Source organism: Cryptomeria japonica, chromosome 5 (genome assembly GCF_030272615.1).
Source record: "Cryptomeria japonica chromosome 5, Sugi_1.0, whole genome shotgun sequence".
Lineage (NCBI taxonomy): Eukaryota > Viridiplantae > Streptophyta > Pinopsida > Cupressales > Cupressaceae > Cryptomeria > Cryptomeria japonica.
This window is the reverse complement of record NC_081409.1, coordinates 127682317-127695888: the sequence shown is the minus strand read 5'-3', so window position 1 is coordinate 127695888 and position 13572 is coordinate 127682317. Positions and strand designations below refer to the sequence as shown.

The following is a 13572-nucleotide window of genomic DNA, read 5'->3' as shown; positions in this document are numbered from 1 at the left end:
AATTCAAATACATCAATCATGTTCAATGGGTCATGCAAGATGAAAATAAACTATAGAAATACCATTGATCTGGAGCTCTAGTTGAATCATAGCGGACAACTCTCTAGATGTAATGTCCCTAGCTAGGATATTTGTAATGTCCCTTCCTTAGGCATATCAGACTATAGTGGAGGTTGGCCTACTATTAGAGTTCCGTAGGCCAGCAATGCGGGTTGGGGACCCAACCGAGGGTTGTGGAGCTCAGCAAGGAGCTTTACAAGCCTTTCAGTTTGGAGTTTTGGGGTGAAACCATGATTAAAATTGAAATATTAAAGTTGGCCTTATGTGAATAGTTATAGAGAAACATAAGAAGAATAGTGAAAAGTGACCCCATCCTAGTAATTTAAGTTGTTTTTTAAAAGGGGGGCCAAGTTCACAATGAGAAATTAGACCCTCAAGGATATTTTATGATTTTAAGGCCAAATAGTAACCCCAAAATAGATAGAAAGGCATTTTGCTTATCATTTGGTTTCGTTCTTATGCTTCCAATTTTCAGATCAGCAACAAGCTTGAGGGTTTCAGCAGCTTGGAGCTTCCAGGAATGCAAACTTCTGGAAGAATTTGGAGATTTGGACGAAAACCCATCTCTCCCAGTGACAGGTTATGTCAGTATATAGCTTCAGTGTGCATTTGACAGCCTTCATTGGGGATTTTAGTGCAGATTTATCAGTTTGAGGGCAGGTTTCCATCAATTAATTGCAGGGCAGACCTTATAGAGGTCATCACCACTCATTTCCAGCTTATTCTCAGCCAGCCGCTCCATTTTGGAAACAAGGGTATCAAACCCTAGGGTGCATTTGGAGTTTCAGATAATATTAGAGCTGATTTCTTATATTCTATCTGCTGGAAATTTGTATCAGACTTTATGCTAAATTAAAGCCCATCAGTCGTTTTTAGTGAAAGAAAGTTATCTTAATTGCCTTCTAGATGTGTTATGCTTTATTCTATATGGTATCAGCTATTTCTTTCACTTAGCATTCAACACATTGTTCAAAAACTCTCAAAAACCCAAACAAAACAAAGAAATCAGTCAAACTCCCACTTAACATACACTAGCCAAAAACTTTATCAGCAAAACAAATAGTTGGTTTGGATCAGATTTGGTTAGAATTGGATTGGGGATCTTTCAATATTAGCTTACTTTACAAATTTTCAAAAGCAAAATACAAACCCTAGCCCTCTCTAATCGCTAAGTTCCCAAAAGGGGCAAGGTGAGGGCATACAGTGCCTAGGAATGCGAGCAATGATCAAATATATCACACTTACTAGCAACAAGCTACACAGTTATAATGCATGCAATGAAGTTTATATTAGACGAGTTTGGCAGCTAAGTCTTTCGAAATCCATTACAATAATATGCAATATGAAGATCTAGTAGAGTACTGCACAAATTTACAATGCAACAATACAAGTGGAAATACACAATTTCCAAATTATAATATACAAACCCTTTAACAACAACTACAAACATCATACCATCTAAAATAACAACAGAAAAACTCTCAAATATTCATTAGATTAGGCTGCAATACCAACCTCAAAATGGCTCGGCCATGTACAACCATACGGCTTCTTATTAAAGAGTACGACAATAAATCAAAACTCAGCATCTTGAATTTTATATGGCCCATCAAACAAGTTACAAAGGAATCTATAATCAACAAATATTGTATGCCAAACCAAAACGTAACAAACAAAAGAATATATTGATGCCACAGATATGTTTCAGTCTTCTTCGTTGACTGAGCTCCTTCACAACCTTGTGTTGCCCTTGTTCTTGGTACAGCAGCCAAGATAATATCAAGCTTTCAAAAATTGCAATCCTTTGGCAATGATGACCTAGTGGACTTAACAAACTTCCATCACCTATGAATCAAATCTTCCCAATCCTATGAATAGCTATCATAGATGACCCAACAATAAGTACCAAAAACTGCTTCCAGAAACAAAGTTTTGTATGACAATTTTAATATGTATTAAACTCTCCGCTAAGGGCTATGATAGGAGAATAGATGCAGTTGAATTACCTTACAGATTTGCATGGCTAGAAAACTACATAAAACTTAAAGATTAGGGTACAGTCACCCTGTCAACCATAGAAATTATTATATGCTACCTAGCAGCTATTGTACCCAATTATATCAACAATTAACCATAGTTCCTCACAGAGTATCCTGAAAAGGTGACGGATTTCAAGCAGGGGGTGATGGCAAGGGGTGGCAAGGGGGTGGCTCATATACATATAGTATTTGAAAAAATAGTTATAAAAAGATGCGAAAGAAATAAGTATAAGAATTGCAAATAAAACTTTGGCATACTATGTAAAGTTTAAACTAATAAACATTAAAAACTTGACAATGATTGCATTGAAATTTGAACATTGACAATGGTGGGCAGAGTCCTGAAACTTTGGGAGCAAGCCAAGAACAAATATAAGAATTGCAAATGAAACTTTGGCATACTAAGTGAAGTTTAAACTAATAAACATAAAAAGCATGGCAATGATTGCAATAAGAATAACAATGGTGGGTGGAGATTTGGGGTCAGGGAGCAGTGGCCCCCGCAAGGTCCAGGGATACGAAGCAAGGTTGAGGGGTGGAGCCCTAGCCAGCAAGCACATAATAACGCCTCCAAAGCCTCAAAAACCTTCATTAGGACACTGCTAGGAGTCCATGGGATGCCCCACCATCACCGATGTCTCGGTGACATTCCAACAGAGGTGGCAGTTCAGTGGGGGGACGTTTCCCCGAAATCCCCGCATTCCAAAAATGTGAGGATTTTTTTTGGGGGGGGGGGGCACGGCTGAGGATCCCCCAGGTTCAATGCAATAAACTCATGCAAAGATTTGCAAACTGGAATCTTCTACTATAAAACAATCTGAATTGGAACAAGCTCACAGAATATAATAATTATTTTGATAAGATATTGAAATCCTTCACATAGAAATATACCAAACACCAAACTAGAATTCCTTATTCTAGCAGGCTGATTAATGGCTTACTCTTTGTCGACAAAATGAAAAGAACAAGTTTTATCTAATTTATTATCCATCTGAAGCACATTTACAGCTCAGAGAACCCACTAAAGAAAGCCAAATATGGATCTGGATCACGAACATCAGAAACCTAGTGTTTTGAGGGTTTTGGCAGGAGCAGCTAGGGTTTTGAAGACATTTCTGAGAAATTTCTGTTGCTTATTTTTGGAGATATTGTTGTTTTTCCTTTATCTCCATTTGGGGATTTGAGGATATTACATCGTTGAAGTAAACATGGCTGCAGTACATTATGTAAACCTTTTTTAAACAAAACTGCAATGCCTTACCTGCTTTTTTGGGAGGAAATTTTATTAACAGGCTAATCTAGTTTTTACAAACTTAATGAAAACCTAGCCAATTGACAAAAACCAAAGTTACCCCGAGTTTCCGGGACAGGGACGACAGGGGACGGCAAATTGTTTTGCCAAATTTGGGGACAGCAGGGGACGGCAAAGGGGACGGCTATATAAAATATAGGAAAAATTTAAAATATATAGGAAAATTTCAAAATTCTAAATGTTCATATGAAAACATGGATAAAGCATGCATACATACATTATATTCATATGAAAACAATAAAACATGGATATAGCATGTGTATGATACTATGAAAAGTTGAAAACATTTTAGAATGTAAATTCTGAACATACAACATTGTTAATACTCAATAGACAATACGCAATTATGCATTCATAAATCAGAATTTCAATTCATTCACATTGTCAATATGCATATCAATAGACTCGGAGGTTAAATTTTCCCTACTTCTATCGACGCAGTTTCCCCCCATTATTTTCAACGGGGGTTTGGGGGCAGCGCCCCCAAGGTGGGGTCAAGGGGGGCATCGCCCCTTGCGCACTCCTTGTTGCGATACAGGGCGGGGTCGAGGGGCAGCGCCCCGGGAGGCCAAAAAAACTTATTCTTTAATAAAGGCGTTGGGTGTTATTTTTCTATTGACTCGCCAAGTTTGGAGATTTTCTAATCTCTATGTCAGAATGCCCAAAGGCTACACTGCTGCCATATAGTTTCATTGTCAAAATAATGAATTAAATTAATAAATTTAAAATTTAATTAATGTTATCTTTTAATTTTTTTTATTTTTAATAACAATTTGAATTAATAAGGGGCCTCTATTAGAAAATTTAAATAAAAAATTAAAAATACAACTTTTTAAATTTTTTTAATATTTTTTAAGGGCCTTAGAATGGGGGACGTCTGGCCGTCCCCGAGATGGATTGGGGACGTCCCAGCCGTCCCCAGCCATCCCTGGGATGTACAGACGTCCCCCAGAGCTAGGGCAGGCGTCCCCCCGTTTCGGGGACGTCCCCTCAAAAAACAGGGCAATTTGGGGACGGGGGGAAATGTCCCCTGGCCGTCCCCAAGTCCCTGAAACGTCCCCGGGACGAGGACGGGGGTTTTCAGGTCGGGGACGCGTCCCCGTGTAACTCTGACAAAAACTGGTTTATAAAATTGTCTGGCTTTTTGCTAGTACATTGTCTGGAATACTCGTGTAATGGTTTTCTATGTAATGTCCCCACTTTGAAATAGAATTTAATAATAAATAATAATAATAATATTATTATAGAAAAAAATTAGAATAAAAATATAAAATAATATAAATAATTAAGTTAATGAATGGTCAAAAGACATAAAGTGAAAAGTTGTGACTCACTCAAACATTAGATGTAAAAGGGGGAAGAGAACCTCATTTGAGGGGGGATAATTTGGGAATGAGAAGTGCAGATCTGATTGTGAAAGGTTGTGTACCTTTCAAAGGGCAGAAATAATGAAGAGTTGCACTCTTTCAAAGGGTGCTAATGGTGAAAGGGTATGTCTCTTGCCAAAGGGCATATATGATGAAGACATGTAACCTCTCCCTCACATTGAGAGATATAAAGAAAGGAATCAAAAGCCTCCAATGACAGCACCATTGATCAGATCAGATCAGAACTGTTATTATTTATTAAGTTACAGGCAGTAACATCCTTGTTGTTGGTGGTATGCATGGGCATTATGGAAAAGAAAGGAAGAAGCATACACAGCAGAGATAATCGAATCAGAATATCATCAAGCAGTCACTCAGATCAAAGGATCAAAAGAGGGAAGAAGATCAGATTTGGACATTAATAATTAAATGGAGTAAACGGTAGACTCAAACAAATAGTGGGGAGCCTGGGGACTGTGGTATGTGTCCCCTATATATGGCACATTGCATACTATTTATCTAAATGCTACTGATTAAATGATGCATAGTGGCTATAAGTGTTTCGCATAGTATAATAAATATATATCTGAATATGTTTGTAAATACAGTAGCAACATTTATATAGAATTAGTCCATGTGAGGTGTATGCTTCTTGTGGCATCTTGTGGGAAGATAGAGGTGTAATCCAGTGGTGACGAGCGACTCATAAGTGGTCATAAGAACCCTTGAAGTCAAGGAACCAGTTACACTCTCTATGCCAGAATCGCAAGATGATGTGTGTATGGATAATGGGCTTGTAAGGGACAGCAATATGGGCCGCCAAGTCTAGCAAGGAGGTTAGAAGCAACCATTCCTTAGACTTGGTAGACAACGGACCCATGCAGTCCTTTCATGTCTCGTATACCCACTCTTTCTGTTGTTACCTTAAAATAGATTATGACTAATTAAGAATGGATATGCTTGTAGGTGTTTGCCTTCCCTTGTGGGTACAGGTTACCTTTATAAGTCTCCACTCCTCTAATTCAAGGTAAGTCTCAAGCCCTATTTCTGATTTATAAACTTATGAATTCTTGATTGCAGTAGGATATTAGATTCAAGGATAATTACATTGAGTACTGTGACAAATATTTGTTTCAGATATACTGTTAGCAAGTTAAGAATGGAAATTGTCTCCTGATCAAGCAAATTTATTTAAGTCAAAAGTGTGTTGAAATTAGGTAATTGTTGTTTAAAAGGCCTATACCTAGTAGAGGACATTACATTCTACGAGGTTAGAAACATGAAATTTATAGGTTATTATTAGACCAAACACATATAATTTATTTGGTTTTAGACTTAGTGTTTAGATAATTTGAAACTTTGTATACATCATAATCTTATAAAAATACTTGAAAAAAAGATTATTCATAAGTCTAAATTTTAAATATTTTGTGCAATAATAAGCACTCTACTCAAAACTAAACCATTAAATTTTCAATGTTGTAGTACATAAAGAATAAATCACCTTTCTGTGAGCCACTGTATCTGTTTCTCCTCATCAATTGGACCTCTTGGCCTTTCTGTAACCTCCTGTTTGCTACAGTTTTCATTCCCTGCACCAAGTTTATCATCACCCAGTTCATCATCCAGAAGCCAATGCAGATCCTGGAGCTCCACATTTCCACGTTTCACGAGCATTTCTCTAAAATCCTCCAAATCTTCCTGATTCACTCTCTCATCAATATCACTACGATGAGCCCTCATTCTCCCATCTCTTCCAGACATACATTTGCTCAAACCAGATTTTATACCCTTCGATTTTTCAGTTTTCCCTGCCCTTTCCCAGGGCCTCCCTTTCATTTGCACACCCTTAGCATCACCATCGCCATCACCATCAGTGACAGAAATCCTTTTTGTAAATTTTATATGACTGACAGAACCCTTCATTCTCTCGTCAGCATGAATAGCCCTCATTCTACCGTCTCTTTCAGACCTAAAACTGTTCACACCATTATTTTCAATTTCCCTTGCTCGCTCCCAGAACTTCCCGGACTTGCCTTCCGTTTTCACACCTTGACTATCATCCTTGTTATCCAAGTCATTATCAATATCAATGACACGAAGCTCTTCTGAAAAAACAGAACGATCCACTCTCTCATAACTACGAGTAGTCCTCACTATCTCATGTTGTTCAGACCTATAATTGACCACGCCATATTCCAAACCACTATTTTCGATTCCCATTGCCCTCCCCAAGGACTTCTCTTCCATTTTCACACCCTTATCGGCCCAATGACTAAACCTTGTTTTCTCATGTCTTTCGGACCAAACAGTGCCTACACCAGAATTTAAATCCTCCTTTTCTTCAATTTCTACTGTCCTCCCCCGCAATGTCCCTTCCATCCCCACCCCATTATCATCATAGTTATCATCATCGCTACCGTCATCAGAGACAGAAATTTCTTCCATTTCTCGGAATAGATTATCAACGCCATTACCATAGCCATCATCATCAATAATAGAAATTTCTTCCTTAAAGTTTCTATTACTAACAGAAATTCCCTCTGTAAATTTTCTGCCGTCTTCTGTATATATTCCATCGCTGAAAGAAAATGCATCTCCTCCAGATATTCTACCGGCAACAGAAATTTCCTCTACTGCGAACTTTTCATCGAGAACAGAAATCTCTTCTCCTGTAAATTTTCTATCACCAACAGAAATTTCTTCTCCTGTGAATTTCCCCCCACTAGCAGAGAACCCTTCTCCCGAAGATTTTCCGTCACCAGCGAAAAATTCTTCTGCTGTAAATTTTCCGTCACCGAGAGAAAATTTCATTTCAGTGACCGTTCCATCATTGACACAAAATTCTTCTTTTCTAAGTTCTCCGTCGCTGACAGAAAACTCTTCTCCTGCAGATTGAACAGAATCTTTCTCTCTAAATTTTCCATCGTCAATAGAAGGATTTTCTGCCTTGTCTTCTAATTCCGCCATAAGCATCTCGTATTCACGACACGCTTTTTCGAAGAGAGCCTCCTCTTCCATGATCTTCTTAACCCGTGGCGGAGGCTCTTTTTCGGGGTTTTTCTTGGCCTTTCTGTTCACTTTCTGAATTTCTTTCTTTCTCAGCTTGTGAATAATCTTGGGCGTGGGCATGAAACCCTTCTTCACAAGGCGCCGCTTTAATTTCTCCGTGTCTACTTCGATTTTGCACACAATTTTACAATACGAAAAACTAGAAAATACAGTGGGCTTTGAGCTTAAATATAAGGATGTTTTCTTACCTGTACTAAAATTGGAGGGCCAAAATGTGGAGTAGGATGAATTATTTCGTGAAGCCATTGCAGGCTGGAATTTATGAGGCATACTAGTTTGTGCTGTGTTGCATTTGGATAAGATCATTGTGCTATGTTCAGTTGCAAATTTATTTATCACCGTGATAGGCAATGCAGATCAACCAGTGAGGATATGCATTTACATAGCACTAGAATTGTATGCCGTTGGTAGCATTAAAAATACAGTATCTGAGATAAGGTACTTGAAAAAGCAAAACACCCCGCGGCCCTAAATTTAGGGATTTTATAAAAACATAACGGAACAAAATTGTCCAACGATTGTTTGGGGAATTTATAGAGAACGATTTGTAGAAAGAAAATTAATTCGTTTCAATTTTTATTTTTATTTTTTATTTATTTATTTATTTATTTATTTATTTTAATGAATCTTCAGTAAGAAACTAGTTGTTTTATAATTCCTTCTTTCTTAAAAATACTCATTCAAACTGTTTATTTTTTAACTCGTTATCAAATTGATTAGGAATATCTTCATATGTTGTGTACTCCTTGATGAAATGTCATTCCTTTTCCACTACTCTTATACTAAAAAAATGCAACCTTTCTTCTCAGTGTTCTTTGGGCACCTTTCATCTACATAGCTATCAAAATTTAAGAAACCACATCAACTCAACTAGAGGTCTATCAAAATTTAAGATGGTTTTGGAGATAACAATATTTCTTCTACTAAGATGATCATATAATCAAATAGAATCTTCTAGTCTGGTGTGAAAATGAACAATTGATCATCATAGAACCTTTTAGTCCAGTGTGAAAATAAACAATAATTTCATCAGTGTTTGATACTTGAATTTATTTTCTACTTTATATTCTCTCATGGAAAGTGAGGTCCAAAATGTTGATAGCAAAAAAGCACACACAACCATATCAAGGAAAACACAAGCAACTTCATGGATTGTGGAAAACTAATATATTTAATTCTATCTTGTTTTCACTTTTATTTTTTATTTCTTTTATTTGCAAAAATATATTAAATTTATAAGTTTCGTCAAAGTTGTTGTGTTTATTTATTTTTTGATATATTTAAGTAAATATTTCATTAAACACGCATAAGTAAGATGAGTATAACAAATATCATTGAGTAAATAACAAAACTACAATAGCATTGAGTAACACTCTCCACATAATGGAGGTATAACTATTATTGGTAATTGAAAAAATTAAATACAAAAAGACATTATTAATGGAAAGTCTCGTGTATGCATTTTGCTAAAATTGTTATTATTCATCAAGTATTTAGTGTTATTATATTTTTGTTATTTACTCAACAACATTTATTATGCATGCCTTGTTTATAAATGTTTATTGAAATGTTTCATTGTGTGTATTAAGAGTTAAATGACATTGACAAATTTAAAAAAATTGTATTATAAACGAGTTTGAATATTTAACTTGTTGCTTTCAATCAAGTCATGCATTTAATTTATTGTAGCATTCGTGTTTTTGTTAACATATTCAACTATATTTTGTACTTGCATTATTCAATCTTAGCATCTAACTTAACAATGCATGCAAGTAGAAATAGATATTCCCTTCAAGTGAGTAAAGTTTAAATATTTTTTCTCACGTTGAAAGAGTTGCACCTTCTAGCACATGTGTCAAAACATCCACAATATGAATGATTGGCATGTCAAGGGTGATAGATAATGTTTAGGACTATGTCAAGACTTGCCTCACTTAGTAGCAAGACATGGTAGTCACCCAGCCACAAAGTCGACTGCTACAACCATTGCATTCTGAAAAAGTTGTGAGCTAACGTGAGAATGGACTTGATAACTCAATTGCACAATATGGGCTCAATTGATGTTCCAAGTATAGTATGTTTAAAACCAATAAGGCAACTTACAAAGTAGAGGATGTGATCAAATATTTTTTTAAATATTATGACATTATATTAAACAAGGATCTTTTATTTTCAAGCAACTTTTGGGTTAAAGTCCCACACTGTTTTTAAACAAATATTTAATCACCTTACATTTATAGTGTTTTTTTTTTTTTAATATTAAATATAGATAATCAAACCAACATTACATTATAAGGAGCATTTAAGCCCCAATAAAGCTCACCAAGATCCACTTAACAGGAGTCACTGACATAGCTAATCTAACTTATTCAACTACATGCTTATGCTCTTCTATTCAAATGATAATATTACATACATATAAACTATAATTCTAAGGTCGGATATTGTTTTTACATTCATCTTTATCAATTTTCACATATACTTTTAGGAGGAACCCTTGTCCTAGGATTAACTTGCATGTCACACTCATCCTTCATCTTAGTCTTCTATTGTCATCTTCCATCTAGTTTGTGATCTTACTCTCAGCCATGTACTGATTGAGTAGCTCATGTTCATCTTTGTTCAAACTATTCTTACCATGTGGAAAGCAATGAGCAACAACAATGTTTGATTTGAATATTATCATGACTCCATCTTTCAACAAAGTCATAAATTTGTCTTTTGAAATCTCCATAGTATTAGTAACCTACAACATAATAGTTAGGAAGGTGAATTTATTGTTAAACTTAGTATGTTGTCTTCTTTTGCATTGAAATAATTCCTCATTCCTCTTTTTCCAAAGAAGGAAATTATTTCATTGGTAAGAAAAAGCCAAAACCTATTCAATTTCACATTAAACTTTTCAACATACCTAGCCAAAATATTAGACTAAGAAAATTCATTATATGCACTCCTATTAATAGGTTGACCAAGCATCAAAGATCACAAAGCCAATGCATATTCACAATAAAAAATCCAAAGGAATATGTAGGGAGGTTGGAATAGTGGATTTTGCTTAAGAATGTTTAAAACTTGTTAAAAATTTACCTTCCAATTGTGTGATTATATAAGTATAAGATTCAAGTCAATGATTACTAAGTTGTCAAAATAATCTATATATGCATTGGTTGGCAATAAAAAGTAACATTAGGAAAAGGAATTAGATGAAATATCTTAATTGAATTACTAATTGTTTGTTTACGTGGTAATGTTGTAGGTTCCTTGAAAATTATTGAAGAAACTTGAAACATATTATCAAACATGTATGAATAATGTAGGAGCATTTGTTGGATTAGCAATATGTTGTGTTCAAGTAATTTAGAAAGTTTTTTTAATTACTTTACATGTTTGGTGACAACTTAGAAAAAGAATGATTGTTGAAATAGAATGAATTAAATACCTTTTGTCTTTTCTAATGTGTAGTTGAACATACATTATGCATTGTATCATGCTTATCATATTGATAGGGTTTTGTAAGAAAGAGACTTTAATAATCCATCAAAGTTACATTATATGTCATCTTGCCCACAAAATTGGGTCCAAAAGTAAATCCAAGTGTGCAAATGTGATCTCATAAGAGGAAGCACTTTCCTCCTAGCCAAGAGAATATGGATGAGGATGATGGTCAAGTGACTTTTTTACAAGCCATTTTTAATAATATAAGTGACATATTAGTTATGTTTTCAAATGGGCACTTGTTTCAAGTTGTATTAGAAAAGGGTTGGTTGTTAAATTGTGTTGAATAAAATACCTTTTTTCCTACTATGTAGGTGTTATGAAATGCATTGTATTACACTCTATCATATTGATAGAATTTTCTAAGCAAAAGACTTCAATAATCCATTGAATTCATATCACATATAGTCTTTGTCTATATTTAGTTCCAAAAGCAAATGCAAGTGTGCTAGTGTTAATAATAAAGGTGATAGGTTAGTTGTGTGGTAGATGGGACTTGTCCAAATTTTATTAAGAAAAGGTTGGTTGTTGAAATATAATGAATTAAATATGTTTTGATTTTTTCTAGTGTAGATGTTATTGAATGAATCATATCGAACCTTCCTATCACATTGATAGGGTTTTGTAAGCAAGAGACTTCAATAATCTACGAGAGTCACATCACATATAATCTTGTCCACAAATTTGGGTCTGAAAGTAAATGCAACTTTGCAAGTGTGATCTCAAAAGATGAACCGGCCAAGGGTGAGGATCAATGAGAAAGAACAATTTATCAACTTTGGACTTCACAATGAAACTTTTTTTTTAATCCATTTTCAATAATAGAAGTGATGTATTAAATTTATGTGTGAGATCAGAAATTGTCTTGAGTTGTAGGAGGGCCTTATGATTTATCAATGCTACATTATTGAGATGACTGATGGGATTCTCATTTGGATTCTCATTATGGTAAGTAGATTTCTTTAAGTTTCTGTGTGCAATAAGTCTCTGGTTCAACGCGCAAGTTACATAAGCATCCGCTTTTATAAAATTGATGACGAGTTAATCCAACATAAAGGAGAATAATGTAAATTAGTTTCCTTTTGCCACCATAATTTTTTATCTTTGTTAAAAACCTTCCTACATGCTCATCATCCTTCGTATAGATATAAAGTTGAAAGGGCGATAAAATTCTGTTTTATGCCTTAATCTTTTATTCTTTATAATCTGCAAATCTATCAATTTGAAGCCTTCTGTTATTCCTCCACGAGCTCTATCTAAATTTCTAGAGCATATGCATATCAATCCAAGCCTCCACTACAACTCATATGCTTATTATCACCCTTTCTTTCTAAAGACATGCTTTCATGATAGATTTCAAGATCAGTGAAGTCATCTTTTTACTATTTCTGTGAAGATAATCTCAGGAAGAACACAGATCGCATGTCTATATCCAATTCACGATCTATTTTGGTGTGGATAGATAGGAGGTAGGCAAACTCATGTATTAGATTCTTTACCTTCTATTAACTTTGCTTGGCATCCATTTCACACTTATCCTACAGCTTATTTTGCTCACAATGAATGAAGTTCTTAGCCATTTTTGGGGAGTCAATTTATATCACTTGCATGATCTGTGTATTGGGTTATGTATACTAGTACCGCTACCATCTATGATTTTGCATCTAAATAGTCCCTAGAGTAAAACTAAATAGAGAATTGATATTTTTAGATGGGAAGTAAGATAAACTTGAACTATATTAAACCTTTTTTCTATCCAATCTCATTTCTTTTAAATATTTTTGTTGAAAATGTGAAGTTCAACAATCACATAATCATTCGCCTTCTTCCAATTCTTGGTTTCACAACTGAATGTGATTGTATAAATGACTATGTGCAGTCCATGTATGGTGTGGAATTGATAATGATTAATAAAAGAGTTTTCCTTGCTTGAGAGTGGACAAAGCCTTTATGGCGAACCACTATAAATTCGTGTCTTGTGTCTCATGTCTTTGTTGTGTTTGTCTAATTTACTTTCTACTATTTTATGTTGTTTTGAATTAACAATTGGTATCAGAGCTTGGTGCATGATTGAGCAGAGATGAAAGAAGATTGATCATTGAAAAATTTCTTGGCAATTTAAATTCGGTGAAAAGTGATATTATGCAAGTGAAAGCTGAAACAATCCACCATGTACATTTTCTCCATAGATGATTTTAACTAAGCTATAAGCATAGAACATATAAAA

At 34.9% G+C, this 13572-nt stretch overlaps 1 protein-coding gene across 5 annotated transcripts in view; it reads right to left on the bottom strand.

Annotated features, from left to right (window-relative positions):
• The window catches only part of LOC131076631 (pentatricopeptide repeat-containing protein At5g67570, chloroplastic), a 93594-nt gene extending 85257 nt beyond the window's left edge, over positions 1-8337 (bottom strand). For all 5 annotated transcript variants that reach the window (XR_009113467.2, XM_058013928.2, XM_058013931.2 and 2 more), the window contains exon 1: positions 6283-8337. Coding sequence is in view for 4 of the 5 variants with exons in the window: in XM_058013928.2 (XP_057869911.2) it covers positions 6283-8156 (1874 nt within the window). In the remaining variant the exon portion in view is untranslated. The remainder of the gene's footprint in view (positions 1-6282) is intronic.
• Positions 8338-13572: the final 5235 nt, after the last annotated feature.